This window comes from Phaethon aethereus (genome assembly GCF_964289735.1).
Source record: "Phaethon aethereus genome assembly, chromosome: 11".
Lineage (NCBI taxonomy): Eukaryota > Metazoa > Chordata > Aves > Phaethontiformes > Phaethontidae > Phaethon > Phaethon aethereus.
The window spans coordinates 7,631,205-7,652,628 of record NC_138587.1 but is presented as its reverse complement, the minus strand read 5'-3'; the positions used below and the strand labels follow the sequence as shown (position 1 = coordinate 7,652,628).

General features: G+C 41.2%; 1 protein-coding gene across 1 annotated transcript in view; it reads left to right on the top strand.

Annotated features, from left to right (window-relative positions):
• Nucleotides 1–215: 215 nt before the first annotated feature.
• SLC25A26 (solute carrier family 25 member 26) overlaps nucleotides 216–21,424 on the top strand; it is a gene marked incomplete at its 3' end in the record, with an annotated part of 87,614 nt that continues 66,405 nt past the window's right edge. Inside the window, exons 1-4 of the mRNA XM_082004841.1 lie at nucleotides 216–525; nucleotides 2,476–2,632; nucleotides 4,312–4,421; nucleotides 20,744–20,848. Coding sequence (XP_081860967.1) covers nucleotides 493–525; nucleotides 2,476–2,632; nucleotides 4,312–4,421; nucleotides 20,744–20,848 — 405 coding nt within the window. The 5' untranslated portion in view covers nucleotides 216–492. The remainder of the gene's footprint in view (nucleotides 526–2,475; nucleotides 2,633–4,311; nucleotides 4,422–20,743; nucleotides 20,849–21,424) is intronic.

Sequence of the window (21,424 nt, the reverse complement as noted above, 5' to 3'; positions counted from 1 at the left end):
GGAAGCACCCACCAGCGCCTCAGGGCCACCCGGGCCCAGCCGTACCTCAGGAGCAGCAGAGGCAGGAAGTGCCTCACCCCCCCTTTTCTGGAGCAGCACGGCTGCTCGCGCACAGCAAATCACCACTAAGTAATAACTAATTAACACCTAGTGATAACTGACAGGTGCTTTCGCCCTTGCAGCGCTAACACTTCAGTGCGAGGCTCCAGGCCCAGCGCTCTGCCCGCGCAGCGCTGCTCTCCCCACGCTGGGGGCAAACGGAAGGGCGAGACTGCGGTCAGTGGCGTCGTTGCCCACTCTGCGCATGTGCGGCGCTCTTGCACAGGCGCAGTGACGGCACGCTCCCGCCTGACCGCGGGCCAGGGACAGCAACATGGCTGCGCCCGTGTGTACGCCCGGGTCGCGGCTAGAGCGGACGGTCTAGTCTCGCCCTGTGGTGGGGGGAGCCGGTCTGTGCTGCGCCGTGTCGCCACCCCGTATCGCCACCTCTGTATGGAGCCGCGGGAGTCCTGGGCGGCCTTGGCGGTGAGTGAGGCGGGCCCGGGCCTGCCTGTTGCCAAGGCGACGCGGCCGTCTCAGCCGCAGGCCCGAGGTGGGCGCCGCGCTGAGGGGCGGCGGGAGCGCGCCTTAGTGCATCTTCTCTTGGCTTCAACAGCCGCCCCCGGGCGGGGGGTGTCGGGGCCGCGGCGGGGCCCGGGTCCAGCCTTTGCTGCTGGGTGTGTGTGCGCGCGCAGGGAGGCGCGCGCTTCGCGCTCTGTTTCCCGCCCTCACGGCCGCTTTCAGCGGGCACGCCCAGCAGTGTCGCGTGCAAGCGGGTAGAGCCTCCAGTCTCCATAACCAGGGACCATCTGGGAAATACCCGGCACTCGCTGTCGGTTCTGTGCGGAGAATCACGGCCATGGCGCCCGGGGCTAGCGTGAGGAGAGCTGTGGCCTGGGCCTGCTGGGAGAGTTCGGCTCCCTGCCCCAGATACTCCAGGGGTACTCGTCTGCCATCTGCGAGATCATGGGTCAAGGCAGTTGGGTTCGGTCCTGGTTTTATTGAATCGTTTTGCTGGAGTTAAGTTTAAATGTCTATGTCCAACTCTCAGTAAAGGTTTTTCAGCTGTTCGACTTCTGATAATGCTGCTGTTACTGAAGGGTGGAGGAGAAGGTGCATTTTAGTTGTTTTACTACCTAAAAATCATTAGTTTTGCTGCAGATGGCATAAGCACACAGGTATTGTCGCCTTCTGGCAGGCTCTATTAGCCGCTTCATGAATTTAAATGACATTTAAGAGGCAGAACTTTGAAAACTGAAGAAGCAGTTGGTATCTTTTGATTCATGTTTTAGCAGATGGCTAGATTAAATCTGAGCAATGCTATTTCGAGCAGATAAGGATTTTGATGAAAAAGAGTGAAGAAAAATCAATTCATGCAAAATAGCAAAGAGATTAAAAGAGTAATTAATTTATCGATTAAAACTTTAGTAGTAGATAGTGAACACCTCTCTAAGTTCTCTGTTGGCCCTGAAAAAAAAACCAGAGTAGCATACATGTGACTTGTTTTCAGGCAGAGTTAAAAATCTGTGCCGCTGTTTCTTGTCTGCTGCTCTATGAGGTAGACTTCAAACTATGTTTTCTGTTCTGAATAACAGTTCATCTAAATAATCTCTCATAATGAATTAATGCTAGCTAATGATATTTTTCTTTTTTTTTTAATGAGTTTTTCAGTTTTTTTCAATCTCCTCTTCCTGTTTTGACAAGTAGTTCTTTTCTACAGATCAGTCATGTCCTGGGGAAACTTAAAAATCATCTATAAACACAGACAATGGAAAAAGATTGATCTTTAGTTGAGACTATTTTTTAGGGTTTGGTTTTAAGAACTACTGTGAATAAAAACCTTCTCCTTTTCCTTATGACTTTGAAAACATCTTTATCTAATACAATTTTTTCCCTATAGGCTTTTGTCAGGAAAAGAAAATAAACCAGTTTTACTTTAGGTTTTGTTCAACAAAGGAAATGGGGGGGGGGGAAACACTTAAAGTGTTAAAGATTTAAAATCAAGAGGTTTGCTGCAAAAATGTGGATGTGCTTTCTAGAGATGCTTATGGGGAAGCAGAATTGCTTCTGGCTTTACCTTCCTAGAGGTGTTGGTCATTCTGCACTGTGTCATTTCGCTTAGTGGCATTCAGTATCTTGCCTTTATGCAGGGGGTCAGTGTTGCACTGCTGTGCCTGTACTATTCAAAACACTGAGATTGTTTTGAAAATAACCTTAAAAAGGGTTTAAAAGTTATAATATTTATTACTTTCTTTTGTTGAAGCTTCCTTGTTATAGCTATAGAAGCTATTGAGGTCTGTGTAAGAATATCAGTTTATAATTTGACCTCAGAAGGGGTACAGCTTTGGTTTAGGCATGCCTCAGTTGTTCACATAAGCACCACAGATTAACTCCTATGAATATTGATGCACTTTACTCCATGGTTTTGTCTTGAAGGCTGGTGGAGTTGCTGGTGTCTGTGTTGACTTGATCCTTTTTCCCCTGGATACTGTGAAAACAAGACTGCAGAGTCCTCAAGGATTTAGGAAGGCTGGTGGTTTTCGTGGCATCTATGCTGGTGTTCCTTCCACTGCTATAGGATCCTTTCCAAATGGTAAATTTTCTTTGGATTATGCTTTGTCACCTTTAAGTGTGAATTTATGTAGTGTAGGACATTCATGTCTGTGGCTTCCTCTCCTGTTTGGATTCTGTGGGTCCATGTCCAGCTGTGAAGTGCAGTTTCTAGAATTGTACAATATTGAACAAACTTTGAACAAGCCTGGAATGAAGGCTGCTGCATGTTTACTCTGAAAAGCAACCCTTACTCCTTGGAAGCATTCCTGGATGTGTCTTATAAGCGTGTCCTACTTACAGGGGAACCCTGAAGCATTTCCAGGTGCCAAAGAGGGCTTGAGTCTTGCTTGCCCTGGACCCACTCTTTCACGGCATTGGAAACGAATCAAAATTCAAAGTGCCTGAGCACTGGAGGTCTTTGAGCCAATTGCCCTGGGGATGCTATGCCCACTGTTTTCTCCCTCGAAACAACTACAACACAAAATGAGAAGACATCAGGAATAATTTTGAAACTGAAGTTTTGAAAAAGTAAATGCTCGTAGTCCTTGCAGAGAAAAGGTATCTAAAATTCCTGATGCCTTTGTCCATTTTGTCTTTGTAGGGAGGGATAAAAAAGCAGCAAGCTATGCTGTCAGTAGTAAATGTTAGAAGAACGTTGCTGACAAATCCACTGACACCTTCAGATGTTTGATGTCCTTCATAAGATGATATAAAAAAATTCAGTTCTTTATCTTGTCTGCTCTGTTATCTCCTTTTGAGGTGATAAACATCTTTTGATTAGCAGAAGGCAATTCACATAGCCCTTCTTTACAATTAAAATCTGTTCCCCCTCAAGACATGTCAGTTTTTTCAGGAGTTACATCTTCAAAATCTGAACTGTGGTTTTATCTTTCTAACGTATGACTAAGAACTGAAATTATCTTTAGGAGAAGGAGTAACCCTTAAGGTGCAAGTGCCTTTGTAGTTGACTGTTGCAGTAAGTAAACACAGTTCATGTTGCTATGCTCAGTTTAGTTTTATATGTTTCTTGTTCACTGGACAGAGCTTTTATGAGTTCTTCAGAACTTTGGAATAATTTTTTTATGGAGCTAAAGTGCAAAATACTAAACTGATGGTAGCTAGAAGAAGCTACAAATAACTGCTAATGGAACAGTTTTGCACATTGCAGGGCAGCAGACTTGTATCAAGTAACTTGATAATTTTTGGGTTGGTTTCATTAGTTTTTTTTTCTTTTCAAGTAATCAGCTGATTTGGCTGTTGGTGTGTGTTGTGTTGTGTCGTCCCGTCCCCGTGTCATCGCCTCCCTCCCCACCCCCCCCACCCCCCCCCAAAAAAAAAATAAAGACCATCTATCCAGCTCAACCAAACAACTTCCTCTCTACTCTTCCTATCTCTGACTATGGAAGATACCATTTTTTCAAAACCTGCTGGGCATTCTTGACTGACTAACACATCTTTCCATATCTCAGTACTAAATATGGTCTTAAGTCCTGACACCTTTGGTATTAATGGGAATTTTGCCAGTGATAGCCAGGAGCATGAACTGAAGGAATTATCCCACTGGTTGTGTTGATTCTGTTGTACTATTTTGGGACAGAAATATCCTGGTTTCAACTACAGTTGTGGAATAATAGGTGACAAAATCCACCTCTAAATGTTTTTGTGCTAGTTCTGTGATGGAGGAGCAGTTAAATGACTGCATGTATTCTTGAATTTCAGCTGCTGCATTTTTTATCACCTATGAGAATGTGAAATCCATGCTGCATCATGGCTCTACGTCTTACTTGACTCCTGCAACACACATGGTGGCTGCATCCCTTGGGGAGGTGGTAAGAAAGAAGTTCAAATATTGTGTGTCTGTGGGAGGAGAGGAAACTATTCAATTATGAAAACTCAAGTTTGGTGTCATACTTTTTTTTTTTTTTGAGTGGTGTCCATCTTTGTACTTGTGACAATTCTTACAAAAATATTACTTCTTTTTAATGAAGTGTTGGTGCTTGTAAGGATTGTTTCAAAGTAGATGAACGAGTTTTTAACAATTCTTAGTAGGCCTATTGGCTGATCTTGCTAAGTCAGTAGATAGTGGAGGTGTGGATTGTTCCAAAGCTTGTATACACCTTCACATTGTAGCAGTTGTGCGTCAGTGATAACATTCAAGAAAGGCTTTTACAGCCTTTCAGCTTCATGTGGGGTAGTCATGGAAAGGAGTTTTATTTTTAAAATAGCCTTACGACAATGATGTTATATGTAAAGTAGGTAGGTGCCATCATCTGAAACCCATGCACCTTGACACGTAAGAACCAGTATTAACTAATTAATATTATCTCCCTCTCCTTCCCTACATGCATTCGTATTCAGCCAACATAATTTACTAAAGTACTTTACTGTGTTCATAAACAGACTGTTCTAGTGGATGTACAAAGTGATGTGACAGGATAGGGCAACTGGCAGCTGTGTAACTTCACTTACCAAAAGATGTGTAATGCTTACCTGATGAAGCCTGTCTCACTGGAAAGTGTTGTGGGCAATCTAATTAAGCTTTTTGCCTTGGGATAGATGTCTGTATATTTTTAGTGACAGCTTTTCACGTGTTCTCTCTCTGATCGCTGTAGTCCTTAGTTTAGTGTATTGCAGGATAAAGATACATGTGAATAATGAAAATAAACTCAACATACAAACTTTTTGAAAACTCTTTCCTCCCATTTTTTAGAAAAGTTGCTGTGTTTCTTAGCCATTAAATCCATTACTTTGTTTATAGCAGGTTCTAGAGCTGCAATTAATGGCTGGCTTTGCCTAGGTTCGTACAATACCCAGAATAACTGGGACCAAATTCTATTGAATGCTTTAGGTGGTCGTTAAGGAAGATCACAAGAGAAGCATCTTGTTCTGATGCCTAGGTTGCTGTTGCCTTGTTAACGGCATGGACTTTGCAGAAATTAATTGTGTGTTTGGGTGGCTGTTTGGTTTATATTGCATGTTACAAATTATTAACCTGTTGAATTTAAGTAACAAAATACATCTTGCTCTCATGACTTTCCAATCTATATCTGGGCTGTTCCCTAGCTTATACTGACCGCTCCTTAGAATCTTTTTTTTTGGGGAGAAGGAAAAGTTTTCAGTGCTAAGGAAATGTCAAGGCTGTATTTGAAAGTGACTTTATATTATAGTTCAAGTTCATAAAACTAATTTCATTGCCAATGTGCAGTGCCAGGATGACTGGACAACCCGTAGATCCACAGAGTTAAAAGTTTAGCTCTGGCAAGAGCTAGTACGTGACGCTCTGTAGTAGGAACTTCCTGTGCAAATAGCCTGTAGCAAGTGTTGAAAGAGAACCCTTCTTGATGTGACCAAATGATGACCATGCCTGTCTGATTCAGACGCAAACTTGTCTATAGGTAAATACTGAAGATGCTTTATCTACATGCTTTATCCCAGAAGCTTGAATATTGTGTTATCAAAAATGGTTTCTGAGGTTATTTGCAAACAAAAAGAGCAAGGTTGCTTTGGGTTAACTGAATCAAATATATTCCAGGTTCAGTAAAATCCTTCTTTTCCTGAGATACTCCTCTCATTTTTAACTGCGGTTTGGCACAGTGCCTTGGCTGGGGTTTGGGGCTGGGTGTTCAGCTGTAAACAGTCCGCTGCTCGTCTGCCAGTGCTGTCCACCTCCATTCCCCAGGTGTTTCCTGGCACTGCAGTGATGAAATGGGGTGCAAATTTCTGTGTCTTCACAAATTTGGGGGAGGGAAATGGGCTGTATGAAACAAGCTTTTCTGGCTCTTTTGCAACTTAAACTTAGCCCGTGGTGTGGGGCAGAAAAATGTATTGTGTCTGCGGTTCCATATTATGCTTTTATTAACTGAGGTTTTTTCATCTTCTGTGGCACTGGCTTCTTTCTCTCCATTACAGGTAGCTGTGTATTTATACTGCCTGTGGTGGCTTAGCTTGCTTGTAGGTTGGTCCCAAGCTACCAGGAGTGTAGAGGGATCTCTGCCATTTTAGCTTGGCACTAGGTGCCTTGCCATTATAGCAGCATGGCCTAGCTACTTCCCATGGGAAGCAGTTCAGCTCTCCCTGCTCTCTGTGGTTTCAGCTTTGATTCCCAAGTAATTTTTATTCTTCTGTGGAAATAATGCTGATTAGATTGCGTGGGACTCAGCCAGGGTAATTTAACATACCAAGCACATGAAGATAGATGAATCCAGCACTTACTAACCATTCTGGTAGTGGTTACAGGCAGGCGGAGATAGTAAGTGATGGATTTAGGGCTGGGTGGGATATGTTTGTGTTGCTGCCTCAGGTGGATTCTTTTTGATCTTGATTAGAGCCTGTGCTGTTAGGGTATGATTTCTAACTTAAGGCCATGCACAGAACTTATTTCCATGGAAATTCTATAAAGGCTGTTAAATCAGCAAGAGGTTCTTCACCACTATGGCAATGCATAGTCCTTTTTTTGTGTGAGCACAAGGCATTCCTTGTCTGCCTGATAGCTCATGGAACAGCACATCCAAGAGGAGTTTTAAGCTTCTCAAGTGCTGTTTCAGAATCAAGCAAAATGACGACTGGGCTCATAAAGATGTGCCAGTGCTCTGTGATAAAATCCACTGAAAAAAGGTCTCTTCTTTCATGGGTAGGTTATTTATAGTATACATCCTCTGCCTGTGAGGATTCTGTGAGAAAACTCTGATTGGATAATGTAATCGGCAGCACCCAAAGAACAGCTGGCTACAGATGACTCCTTGCATGATTACAGAGCCTGTTGCCAGTATTTTCCAAGGTGGGCTGTGTCTCATGACCCTTACAACTCAGGTACTTACTGCTTTCATTTTCAGGCTGACAATGGAGATGCAACATAGTTAAACGAGTTGCTCAGGGCTGTCTCATGTGCTTGGCTCTTGCTGCTCTGAGGCCAGAGAAATATATAGTGATAACCATTGAAATGGCAATCTGACATTATGGTGTGGAAACTGATATTTTAACAGCCATTTTTTAGCTAGTAAGATACTTCTTTTTGCTAGCTTTTCTTCTCTGCTTGGTGTGATGGGAGAACCGAATTGTAAAATAAATGAGATGGGGATTTAGAGATTTTCTACAATAAACCTGTAATAAAAATAGCACAAAGCAAGATCTTCTCACTTTTTTTTTATGTAAAGTCTTAGCCAATCGATGGAAATATATATACTATGCCAAATTGCATCAGCGTGAAAATTATAATTGTAGTTTTATAGATTAGTCATTAAGTTTTAAACATGGCATAACCACTGGGACTATTATTTTGTCGATTAGTTTTTTTAATACATACTTTTCCTCCTTTGTACACTTTAATTACTATGATATAAATTGCTTTTAAATGTGAAATAATAAGCCAAAGAATCTTGTTATGTTAGGATTCCCAAGGCACTTCTTTGTATTTCCAAATGGTTTTTTTACAAAATGGAGAAATTAAGATTTAGAGCAAGAAACTGATGTTGGGTTTCTAGGCTTGCTGCTCCTTCACTGGTGAACGTAAATGAGTCAGCTACATTCTTGTGCATCAATAAAATGTGAGTATGTGCTAAGCTTAAAGGTATGTTAATGCTGACTAATCTGTGTTTTGAATGTGACCCAGTAAAAATAATAAAATAGGTGAAGAGGAAAAAATGCAAAGGCTCTGTCAAGATATGTTAAAATATATGGGAGAAATTAATCAAATGGGAGCTCTTGTTTTTTATAACAGCCACTCTTCTGTATTCTTTACAGCCTGTGTAAATTCATGGGAAACACAGTCCTCTGGACCTGGCTTGGTCCAGTTTCCCAGTTCCAGGCTAGGAGGCACAAAATCAAGCAGTAAAAAGGCAGTGGCTGTAGCACGGAGGTGTTTTTGTTTTTCCTTTTAGGCAGGAGGAATATAGAAGGCTAATCTCCTCTCCCAGAGTAAGATAAAGAAAAGTACGTACAAAATCTGACCCTGTTAAACATAGCTATTTTTTCCTATAACTCAGTCTTGCTGTATAGGGTCTCTGAATATCCCATAATACATGAAATATTACTTAAAGACACAGGCAAAACTCTAGAGGGCCAGTATATGGTATGTCATCTCATCAAGAAGGTTGGGGAACACATGAGTTACCGAGTTTGGGGGGGACACCTTATTATACCGCTTGTGTAACTGTGAAATTTGGAGATAGGAAACACATTTACTGCATCCAGGGCTTTGGAATTTTTCATCTTTATTCTACATTGCCCTGTATGTTTAGTCTGTCCGTATCTTTACGGTGAGCTGCCAAATGTGCTTGGAAAACATGATATCATAGGGAGTGGAAAGGAAAACCAGATGTTCGAAAACTTTACTTCTAAAATTCTAAGGCTATGTAAGCAACTCTGAGAAGGAGCAGTATTTTTAACCTCCTAATACCCATTTTAAATAGTAACCAGGTGCATCTTGCAGATCCAGAGTTTATTGTACAGTTCCAGATTGATTTGTACAGAATTTTTTTAGGTCAGTTTAATATGACAGTGTATACGATTAATTATGAGAAACTTTGATAAAGAGAAGTCCCCCTCTGAGTGTCCTCCACCAGCCTCCTGAAAACATGATTTTATGGGACAATTTGAAGGTTGTCCCAGTTTGACCGATGAGATTTCCTTCGTGAGTGCCAAAGTGGCTGGATTTGGCACAATTTATTTTACATCCTGCTGGCTTTTCCGTGGAGGTGAGAATAAAGTCGTTTGGATCATGTTCTAGAGAAGCTAGCTGACAACAGCCTTTTCCATCTAATATTTAGATATTGTTATGGTTACAATCTGAGCTTTGCAAGATATTTAGTGGAAGTTTTGGGCTCTTGCTTGTAAATATCAGCTTCACTCTTATAATCTTTTTGGCCTTTTATTTTATTTTTGATTGGCTATTTTCGGTGACATTGTCTCCTTCCACTCTGTAGGAGAGCAAGCTACCTGACTTCCAGCTCACTTGTGAGAGAAAGTGTGGGGGAGGACTAAGGACCAGGATGGGAGATACATGTCCTGTTCTTTTGGCAGCTAGTGGTAATGACCATGCTCTGGAAGTAAATTAGTAGCTGAAGTTACTGAGCTGCTTTTGTCCTTGTGAAGGACAATCCTGTTTAGGATTCCAGCGCTGGAGATGTGTTGATGCTGTGCAGTGCATACCCAAGGCTGCCAGATCCCAGGTTACTTGTAATGAAATGGTGTGTCTACAGAGTATGCCATAGCACCAGACAGAGTAACTCAGATCCTGACAGCTGCCTAGTCACGTTAGCGAAACTGTGCCTGCATTTCTTTGTCCTGTTAAATTTTGAGTCTGATGTAGCCATGATACTTTGTTCCTCATCTGGCTTGTTTTCATTCTGCTTCAGTGGCTCTGCACTGTGGTCCCTTGAGTTGTATAAATGCTCAACAAGCTCATGCGTCTAGAAGGGTGTTTCTGGTCTGGCTGCAAGAATCCTAGGACTCGGGCTACCTATGAGGCTTTGGTAGAGCATGAACCTCATAGGAAAAAATGGAAACCTCGGCTGTGTTCTGAGACAGCTCAGAATGGTTAGGTAGGGACTGCTCCCTTTGAAAATAATAAGCTTGGCGGTCTTCACCAAGAAGGATTTTGGCATAGTCTCACACTTAACTTTTTCCCAAAATTTGAGAAAGGAGGAATGTTGAATCGATTTGAATTGAAATGTCCAAAAGTTTGTCACTTCACTGCGGGGAGAGGATCATGTGGCTCCACAGGGCAAGGTGAGGACAGGTATTTCAAGGTGAAATTCCAGGCTTACTTGTGTATTCCAGTGTGTTGCCACTTAAGATAGTTCTGTGATAAGAGCAAAGTGTGTGGTTCATCTGTGATTAGCATCTGACCCTCAGTATTAATAACTTGGGAATTTTTTTATCTGCTGTTGGGATGTGTCAAATAAGAAAGCTTCTTTAATGCAGGAATTATCTTTCTGGGGAATTCAGTTAGCTTTCTCTACTAGTCCTATCTTGTTTCTTTGAAGAAGCAAGCACAAATGCAAGCAAGTTTACAGTTTACAAGTCATTCTGTAGAATGTCATTTTGAATGTGCTTTTAATTCAAATAAAGAAGGAAATTGCATGTTTTATATTATTTTAGGCTTGGGTTTTTTGGGGGGGCTGTGCATTTTAGACATCATGTTGTCTCTCCCTTTCTGTCCATGTATCTCTCCCTTTTTCCCCTCTGCCCTGGCAGTATCTTTTGAAACAGTTAACTATTTTCAGTTTAATAGAAGAGCAGGAACCTCCAAAAGTGTATTGGTAAGAATTCCATGAGAGTAACTGGCTAGGTCAGAGAAGAAAGTTGCTATTAATGCCTGTTCTGAGGAAAAGGGAGAAGCACGAGTCAGACAAATCCACAGAATAATATCATGAAAGAATCTCCAGCAGGATAATTGGTCAGGGTTTTACAGCGTTGTAAGCCCTAGAAGATCATCTTGCAGGAGCCTAATCTAACAGAGATAAAACAGCTGCTCACATCAGACATGGAGTTAAGATTTTTAGCAATTTGAAACTCCAAGACTTGAATGTTTGAAGATGTGGCTTTTCAGTTCAACAGGCAAGTTGGTCACTCTAGGGAGAATTGCTTCTAAATCAACAATCGTCTGCTGCAACAAAGAAGTGATTTAGTACTTATTGTGTCTAGACTTTGGGCTATGGCTCTGAATTTTTAACTATCCCTTTTCTAAAAACTGAACTAATAAATGGACAAAACTTTTTAAAAATAAAAAGCTGCATTTTCCTCTTTGCATACTATCTCTTCTCGAGCAGTGTAGTATGGGCTGGCAGACCATAGTATTCAAAGTAGTATCTCAAAGTCTGACAGCAGTCAAAGTTTGATGGGACCTCTTCCACAGTACTTAAGCTTTTTTTGCTATTTGCATTGATCAGTGCCTGTCATTTTAGGTGTGACTGTGTCTTTTGTGCTGTGTGTATCTGGATGCATATAGGCATTGAGGAGGGGAATGTGCCGACCCTGGTAAGATGAGCAGTGGTGGAGAGTGCAGCAACGTAGGTGGTCTTTTGAATTAATCATGGTGGATTTTGAAATATTCATAAATTAATCTAGGTGAGGTCAGGTCTGCAATACAGATGCTGCAGGATTTTTGCTAAATCCTTATGCAGAAGCGTAACTAAGCAGTGGTTGGAAGATGCCTGTGAAGGTGAGACTACTGCCATTAAGCGCTAGTGAAGAAGGAGAATAGTTAGAGCGGATGGAAACTCAAATTAGAGCTGCAGCTGAAAATTGGTTGTAAATAAAGATGAATGGAGGCATAAATCCACAAATGCTGCCAACAAATTCATCATACAATTAAAGGCTGAAACAGCAAATTAAGAACTGTCAAACACCTAACCAGCTACCCGTGCCAGCATTCTCTTGTATGCTCCATGTTAACGGCATGTATTGCTGCCTCTTCATCATATGCCTTTCCTAGATTGCTTTGTGTTACCTACTCAATTCAGGGCTTAGAGGACATGCTACTTGCAGTAAAGGGTAGAAGCTTGATGGTTGTGATCTCTTTTCTTTCAATCGTAGGGCTGATATTTAGCTGATTTAGAAATATTTGCAGCTCAAAATGTCTATGGAGGAAAGCTAATTTGGGTTACAGAGTATAAGTGAGAAATAAATAATTTAAAAGTATTTCCTGATGTATTTCCTGGCTTGCAACATATTTTGCTGGAGTCAGCTTTGGAAGTGTTTGAGATAGTTTAAGGTAAGTTTATTCCAAAATAAGATTCTGTACAGGGTTTGTCAGGAATAACTCTTTCTGAATAGCTCCATATGTGGACAAGCCTGTAATTCTTTAGGTGAAAAGGCTGTAGGAAAGAGTAAGGGATCAATTAAAGGAAAATACTTAATAAAATACGATGTAGCTGAAATTTCCGTGTTCTGGGCCAATATAACCCCAAGAGACTGAGCAAACTGTAAAATACTAGTCATCTTTCAACAGGAGACTTAATGTGTTTTCAGAAAATATTGCCTGTGTTCTCTTGCCTGGAATCTCATTAACATTTGTCCTCCTGTAACACAGCCTGACCCCACTTGGCTCCTTGGAAAGAGTTTTCTGCTGGATGGGATGCACCATGCTACTTTTGCTAAAAGAACAGTTGGCTGGTAGATGTGATTAGTTTCTTAAGCCTTATAAAATAAGTTTAACAGACTCTCAGTGGTGGAAGAGTTGCTGGGTTAGATTGGATCATGCAGACAATTCTGTAGGTTGAATTAAGGGTCTACTCTTCTTTGGCTTTAAGGCTTTCTGTGTTTAAATGTGGTAGTAGTTTATTATTCAAGCATCAACCAGGTTAAGGAAGATTTTTTTTTTTTTAAGCTATTCAGCTGACTGATTTTTGCCACTCGAATTTAAACCAATTGTTGGTACTGAGGAACTTCAAAATCTGAGGGACATTTAGCTTGTGCTGGAGTATAAAAGAGATGTGTGTAACAGGAGGCCACTTTCGGTAAGTTTTAGGTTTAGTTTTAGAAAGGAAACAAAACTCTACATTGATTAAACTTTGGAAGACCAATTTAGTTATGCAAAGCACACAAACTTTCAAAACATCTGCAGTGAGAAATAAAGAAGTATTTAGTGTCAGCCTTGTCAGCTTCACAAACTTTCCCTCTTCTTTGCCTGTTAACTGATATAATTGGGGTATGAGTTTCTCCTTGCTGTGAAGAGAGCTCAGCACAAATTTCCACTGTTTGAGGAAAAAAAACATTTTCCAAGGTGTATCTGACAGGGCTGATGGAGAGTGAGGCAGGGAACCCACAAGCAAGAATTGTAGGGCATGTAGCTGGGCAATTGAAGAGCCACGCATGGGGAAGGAATTCTGAGAGAGGGGCAGAAGCCCATGTTGAGAGAGCTACTGAAGTGATGTGCAGGGAGCCAGCTGAGGACTTCAGGCAGCTGCAGTGAAAATGCTCAGCCAAGATGGTCATTGTGAAGGGAGAAGTATGTGGTGGTGCAGATGATGCTCTGGAGCAAGGAGGTGGGAGCTCTGGAAAGCAATAATGAGCTAATTTAGGATTGACAATGACAGGATCAAATAATGGTCTGCGAAACAGCTCTGCAGATTCAGTTGAAGTCATCTAAGGTGGAAACTTGGAGGACATTGAAAACGTTTATGCAGAAGCTTTGGTTTTCCACATGCTTGTGACATTCAGTCCCTGTGAATGGTGTCATTTCTGAAATAGTATGTTTTTACACTCTGGGTAGTGCTGAGATCTGAGGGATCGTGCTGGGTGAGATTGCTCTTTGAAGAAATGTTTCCTGCCAGCATACAGGGGAGCTGCAGTTAAATTAATGAAGGCCTTATTGTGTCAGTCAGGAAGAGATGGGACAAAGAGCTTGGCATTGTCTAAGCTTTCCCATCCAGAGCCCATTAGTCAAAACTTGTTCTCTCCATGGGGTTTAAATTAGGGGTGGAGTCACCTGTTCATGACCCCAGCAGCTTTGCACAGCACTGAATTTAACTGTGCTGGAAGGGCACATCCATGCCGTGCATGAGTGTGGGAGGGGGAAAATAAGATTAGCATATTCTGAGGTTTTTACTTTGAAGATGAACAGTTTTTCTCTAGGGCTGTCACTTAAAGCAGAAACTGGTAGTGGACAGTACATATATTGGGCAGTTTTTCTCATCCCTGGAGACAATTTCCTCATTAAAATAGGTGTTAATGCTTCAATTCTCAACTTCAGTTGTGCTTTAGCAGGTAGCACAGCCTGCTGATAAGCACATGTGGAAGGGCTTGTTCATTACTTGAGTTGTGACCCACAGCAAATTACAGACTGTAAAAACTTAAATTTTTGTTCTGTCGTGGTCAAAAGGGCAGCAATTATTTAGATGAAGGTTTATTGGTGTTTTAAGTGTTATGGGTCTATGATTGCAGCAGCTCAGGCTTCTCTGTTCAAAGAAAATATGAAACCAAATACCAAAAGCATATTTCAAGTTTTCTCCACTTTTCTGTTAATTTTCCTGGCCATGGAAAGGGTGAGACATTTTATCTTTGGTCTACAGATACATCTTATACTCCTCACCTCCCCTGCTATCTAACATTCTCAATCAAAAAGTTGTGACCAGAGTTTAGAAACAATTATTTGGAGGATGAAACCCTTTACTAATCTTATAATACTGCATTGAAAAAGTTCATTTTTTTTCTCTGTCAGAGAGGGGAATCCCAGTGAGATCTGAAGAGCCAAACATAAGCTTAGAGAGTTTGGAGAGGCATGGAAAGCTGCAGTGCTGAATTCAAGGTTTTTTTGAGACCCTCTGGCTTGAACCAAGAGGGAAATTTCCTCTTCTTTTTCAGGATACAAAGGAAATCAGTGCAATTTAAGATCTCTTCATTTTAGACTCTCCTATTTAGTCATTCAGTTCTCTGAGCAATGGAAAAGGACATTTTCCATGTTTCAGATTAAAAATAGTAACATCCTACTTAGAAGGGAGCATCTGGCATAGAAATTGAGATGCTTATGTTATATTTATTAATGTATTTTGGGAAGCAACATTTTTTTATATTAAAAAAAAAAACACCAACCACAAACAAAACAGCAACAAACCAAACCTGAGCTATAAGGTAGCTTTTGTCTGCAGGAGTATGGCCAGGGTTAATGCAGAGGGCACTTAAAACACCATACACTAAAACCAGAAAAAAACACAAACACCCCAAAACACCAAAAAGATCTTTATTGCTGCTTCTCTTTGAATGGGGTTTTAGAGTTGCTGTTTTTCTTGCTCTTTCTACATTATGTTGGAGCAGGCAATCCTTCTGACCTTCAAGAATGGGATGAGAGATTAGGATTTCGTTACCAGATTGACTGCAGCCTAAACATACATCCCTTGGTAAGTCGTAGCCTCTTTGTTGTCATTTTTGTGCAGCAGCTTTTTCTCCCGAATGGGTTAGTAATTATCTTGCACAGGTATTGTGAGGTTTAGTTTAAAGTCTCTGCTCTCTGGATACAAAGTTGTATAGTGTCATAAATTAGATTCTTTTTTGGTTAAGAATAAACTTATGCAAATGATATTTAAGAATAACTCTCCCCAGGTATGTTCCTTTAGTTTTGTGTTAAGTATTAAATTATATTTAGATGGTGAACATCAATTAAAGCTTCTTAGCCTACTCAGATAAAGTCATTAAGACAAACCTTCTGCTTGGGAAATTTAAAATGAAAATCCTTTATAAAGCGTTCTAAAGCATTTAAAGCTACAACACAGAAATGTTTTCTGGAGCTTATGGCATGTTTCTGTACCCAGTTTTCAAAGCAGGCTTAGCTATGCAAGCCAGACGTTTGTTTGCAGTCACTGAGTGCAGGTTCCTAAATCACCAGCTGCTAATGTATTCCAGAACAGTTCTCTGTCCTCGGGCTACTCTTCTCCTGCCTTGTAGCAGAATGGCTGGCTAATTACTAAGTGGAAAAAAAATTGGTCTTGATCCTCACCCAAGCCCCAGTTAGTGCAGAGAATAGATCAGCTTGTTATCCAGGAGGAAGCACATCAGGTGCCAGCATCTTAACTGAATGGGCTCTTAGTCTTTGCACTTCAGTAGTCTGTCTTAAGAGCATGGGTAATATCTGTCTCTTATTGAAGATAAGTGCTCAGACCATATGGTTGTGGGAGCTAGAGTGAGTCGGATAGTTAGCTGTAAAATGTGCATGCCAGGCTGCATGAGAAAATGCTTTCTCAAGCTGTTCTCCTTAGAGGTACAAAGCTGCTAATAGTGTTGTACCAGCTGTGTCCCCAGTTCTGAGAAAAACCTGCCATGCATCAACCCAGTTTAAACACCTGGCATAAAGTCCTTAATACCAAATCTAACACCTGCTCTGTCCTCTTTCAAATGTTTCTGGATACATCTCATGCACAAATCATGCTTGCAAAGTGAGTGGTCAAACTGTAGTATAGGTGCCTAAAACCAAATGCACATGTTATCTTTTGTTCTCTGCTAAATCCTACAAAACCAGTCATATAGAAAACAGTTAGCCTGGAGCACAAAGGATGGAAGCAAAAGGCTGTCAATCGAAATGGGATATGTTAATGTAGCTCTGACAACCAGAAGGAGTTGTGCTCTTTTTCTAAAGATGTTGTCATTGTCTTATGTTTGGCTTTGCCTAAAGAGCAGAACATACTGGATAGAGGAGCAAGGACCTGCTAGTAGACTAGAAGTGGTGTCATGGTGCTTTGTAAGATAAATGCTTACTCCAGAATTTGCAGTGGCAATGCCATAGGTTCTTTCTAGTCCAACCAGCTACTTCAGATTCTTTGTCACATTAACGACAAAATCATTTAAAAAAAAAAAAACCAGCAAAAAACTCCTTTTGGTTGGAAGTTGTTGTCAGCCATTTTCATAGTAGGCTGTGTTTGCTGGTTTCCCTGAATGAGCAGTGAGCTGTGTATATCTTGCAGCTTTTGCAGTTCCCTGGCTATTGAATCATCAAGGCCTGGGTGACCTACTTGCACCAAACCCCCTTGTAAGCAGGGCTATCCCCTCTTCATTCTTTTTTATTATGTCTTGCATTAATTGACTAGAGAAAAATGCTTGGTAGCCTTCTGCTGATGAATTAGATGAGTACTGCCTAACTCTGAACAGATGCTCCAGCTTTAAGTAGGATTGGCCCCTATGCAGAAGTTAGTGCTTTAAGATAACGTGTTTCCAATCAACTTAGGTGAGTCCATGCAAAATGCTTTGTGCAGGTTCCTGGTGCTATTTGCAGCAGATCTTATTTTCTGTTACCTACATAGGCCACATAGGAACAGCTTTCAGATGTACTTAAAACAAACTATTTAAAATGGTATATATAAAGAGTCTTTGTGTGGACTTCAAGGCACTTTTGAGACTTTAATTGCACAGGTCATTTTTCGTGATCTGTCCACGGGTCAGACCAACCAGGAAAGTCTGGTTCCAACCTGAATCCGACCAGGAGATGGCAGCATTGACGCATGCAAGTAGTATCCAAAAGTTAAAACACTTCCTTGAACTGACAGAGGAAAAAAAAATTACCTTCATCTAATTGGAAGATATACTGTCTTAGCAATACATAGATAAATGTTAGCAAAATAGTCCTATTTTTAGCTTTTGTCGCTATCTGGCTAATGCAAGTCAGTAAATTAAAAATGCACTTAGGTTTGCGTCTAAACTCTGGAGTCACCCTTTGACCTTGTAATGATTTTAGAGAAGGATTTTGAAATTCAGTATTCTTTTTGTTCAGAAGTGGTTATAGTATTAAAAGGCTAGAAAGACAATAGATACGAATATTGTCATTTCTGCTCACGTACTCTGTAAACTACGAATAGCTTTGCTTGTAGCTGTAAAATTGGGGTTGTTCGAAGCTTAAATCTAAAAATCCTTGAGCCTTGTTTCAGTGTTACTGTCTTCCTGCCTATGGTATGTATACACATGCATTGATATGCGGGAGATAGTCTGAAAACTGGAGAAATGTATTACCTGACCGGGTAAATAAGGAAGGAGCTTATAGGGCAACACCCATTTTTTTCCTCTGAACTTGGTCTCTAGGATCTTGATTCTGTCTTTTATGCTCCCATCAAAAGACGGGAATAACTCCTCGCTCCAGAGCTTGCTTAGAAAAATGAGCGTGGTTCCTATCAACAGGGTGCTGTTGTCTGATGCCCTAATGTCGGCTGAGGTAGCTGAGGACCCCCTGCTCTACTCTGTCCATGTCTGGCTATGCAGATATTCGGCAGAGAGCTCATTTGTCACAGGGTCATCCCCAGAACCTGTAGGATGTGCCAGGAATGGCCTGAGTTTGGCAGGCTGTATGGTGTTCTTCTGTGGCAAGCAACAGGTACATCTCTGTGAGCAACTAAGAGATTAAAAAGCAATTTCTTTCTGGGATTTTGGTGATTAGGGAGGTGAATGGGGTCCCACCATGTGAGGTGATGGTAGTGTCTGTTTTCCATGTTTATCTAGTAGTCAATGCAGGTAAAAGCATATATGTGGACAGTTACTGTGGAGCAGCCACACAATTATATCTTTCACCCTTGCTCATGCAGTTTGCTTGCAGCTTTCAGATGTCTGAAAACTTAACACTGCACTAAGAGAATTCATACTTATCATACTGGTGCTGCTTGAACATATCTAGCTAACAAAGCAAACTGTGGAGATGTGCATCATGTTCTTTTAGCTTTGGCAGCGTTACCCGGAAGGTGCTGCAGTGATTGAGATCTGAGCATAACAGATTTGAGATTTTTACTGCACCCATCTGTCCCAGGTTGTTACTTTTTTAACCTTGTGGGCTAATAAGGTACGTGAACTTAATCTTGCATACTTCCCTTTAGAGACCCATGTTTGACATCAAAAGACTGCTCAGATTGTTATTCATAGTAAGGTACACATGTAGGAACAAATAAGGTAACAGATTGTAAGTTCAGGTGCACAGTGAAAATGTCACTCTTCAGTCTGATGTTGGCAGTTGCAGCTTATGGCTTTTTTGGTACCAGAAGTGCCCTATGGAGCTAATCTGACAGCGCAGCCCGGGTGACACGAGCCTTTATTTCCTTTCATAACAGCACAATGTAATCACTGTCTTTGTTCTTGTGCAGCCACAGATTCCCTTGTAAGCGCAAATTCAAATGGGAGAAACATCAAAGTTAATTTGAAATGAAATGCACCCCAAGTAGTCTGGGGGAAATGGAGACATTACTTTGTAGCCACCCTTCTCCTGCCAAAACTGCAGCACCCCAGATGTCAGGAAGCCACGCTGCGCTCTTTGTCTGGTCTTGATTGACTAGATTGTTTTCATCCGAGCCTTTTTTAAGCTTTCCTCCTGCCTCCATATTTTTAAGGAATAAAAAGATAATATAAGGACATGGAGTGTTATGAAGCATGAAGTTCTATAAATATTTATGCTGAACTATCAAAAAACTTGACAGTTCTTATTTTCTTGACAGATTGGGGTCACTTGTTATTTTTGACCCCAAGAATTGAAAAGCATATGGAGTTAGATCTGTTTGTAATGACTTTTGGATATTGTTGTCTGGTAAACTTGTAGGAATGTAACAGGACAACAGGCTTTTTCTTGGTCTCTGTGAAAATGGAACTTAAACCTTGTGCCATGTTACCCACAAATGACCACTCAAGTTACTGTCTCTGTGCAATCCGTCAGTGAATTCCTGAACTGTCTTTGGCAGATGTGATTTTCTGAGTTGCCAGCTTGGTTTGCCACTTCAGATGGACAGCTTTCACCTAGGTTCCTCTTGACTTGAAGTACTCGGTTGATCGTCTTTATGTCTAGGAACCACAGTGTGTTCCTGAGCCCGGCACAGGCTGGGGTTGAGGAAGGCTGAAAATCTGGCAATCTCCAATGTTTTGTCACCAGTCCCAGCACTGCTTTAAGTATCCCTGGGGCCAACTGAAGGCAAACTCTCTTAAAAGTTTAATTGCTGACAAACAGGCATTTTCTAGAGAGATGAGAGGCTTCTAACTCCCAATGCTTCAGGATCCTCATTCCTCAAAATTATGTGCACGCAAGCTTAACTCCCACCTGAAGCTGAAGTGAGAGGTGAAACCAGGTCTGGCTTTTTCAGAAAAACTGGAGCTTTGTGGTGGCAGACACGTTATTACATTCAACTGCAGGGGCCTTTCTTGCCTAGTAAATTCATTGTGTAGGAAAGAATCAATCCAACGCTTCACCTTGAATGAAATCCAGTGTGCGTTTTAAGGTAAACCTTGAATATATTGTGTGCATCTAAAGCTAACAGGAGTGTTTCTTGCTGTCAGTCACTAGAGGGCAGAAAGGAACTACCTAGAAAAGAAGTTTGTTGTTCTTCAAGTACTGAATCTTCAGTTTAGATCTGTGAAAGTGGGGGGGAAAAATTCCTTTGACTGCCAAAAGACAGGATGTCTTCAAAATTCTGGTTTCATTGGTGATTTTCCCCACCCAAATCTACTTCTATGTTGGAAGTTAAAAATTTCAAGGGTACTTCCATTTTTCTGCTAGTGCAATTTTGTGTTCAGAAAGTACATGGCTCTCAAAGCAAATACATAAGCTGCTCATAAACAGCTTTTAAGTTCAGCTTGTTTAATTACAAAAATTATTTCCTCGTTTCTCAGGTTTCTGTACGTGGAACAATCTCCAGATGTGTCTGCTACATGAAGAGTAAGGCAGCAAAAGGAATTGCTCTCTGAACATATGGTTCTTTTGCAGGTTGCATGCCTCATACGGGTTCCATCTGAGGTTGTCAAGCAAAGGGCCCAGGTTTCTCCTTCCTCAAGTACCATCCGGATTCTCTCCCACACCTTGTATCATGAGGTGAGTTCAGAGCAAAAATGAAAGAAGTTGCTTCATTCTTCCCACTTAGTGCCATACATGTCCAGAAGCATTCCTACAACTTTATTCTAGTTCTGTGGTCTCCCAGCAATTCCCCATCTATTCTTCCATTATTAAAAAACGATTGACATGTTATGTTTACGGAAACCAAACCCTCACCTCCCCATGTGCATGCAGTTACATGCACACTCTAAACAACTCTTTCCTCCTCTTTTTTTTTTTAATGTAGGTACCTCGTATAAAAAGTGGGTTGGGGGCGGATTTAGCTTTCCAGTTTCCAAAGCTCTGCTTGTATGCAAACAGTCCTTGTCTGGGACAACAGAACATCAAGTCTCTGTATCTAGAGTTTGCTGAATGGCTTCCAGTTTTTGAGGCATGCTTTGGAGGGCTGTCCTAAAGGTACCATTTAAGAGTGCCTCTGTAAGGAGCTCTGGAAATGAGTGCTCATCCAATGTTGATAACTTTTGAAAAAGAAGGGCTTTTTGTCATGTTTTCAGTAGTTACACTGTTCCTTCCTGGAAAAACCTGTTCACTACTGTTTTTACTCTCACAAGGGGT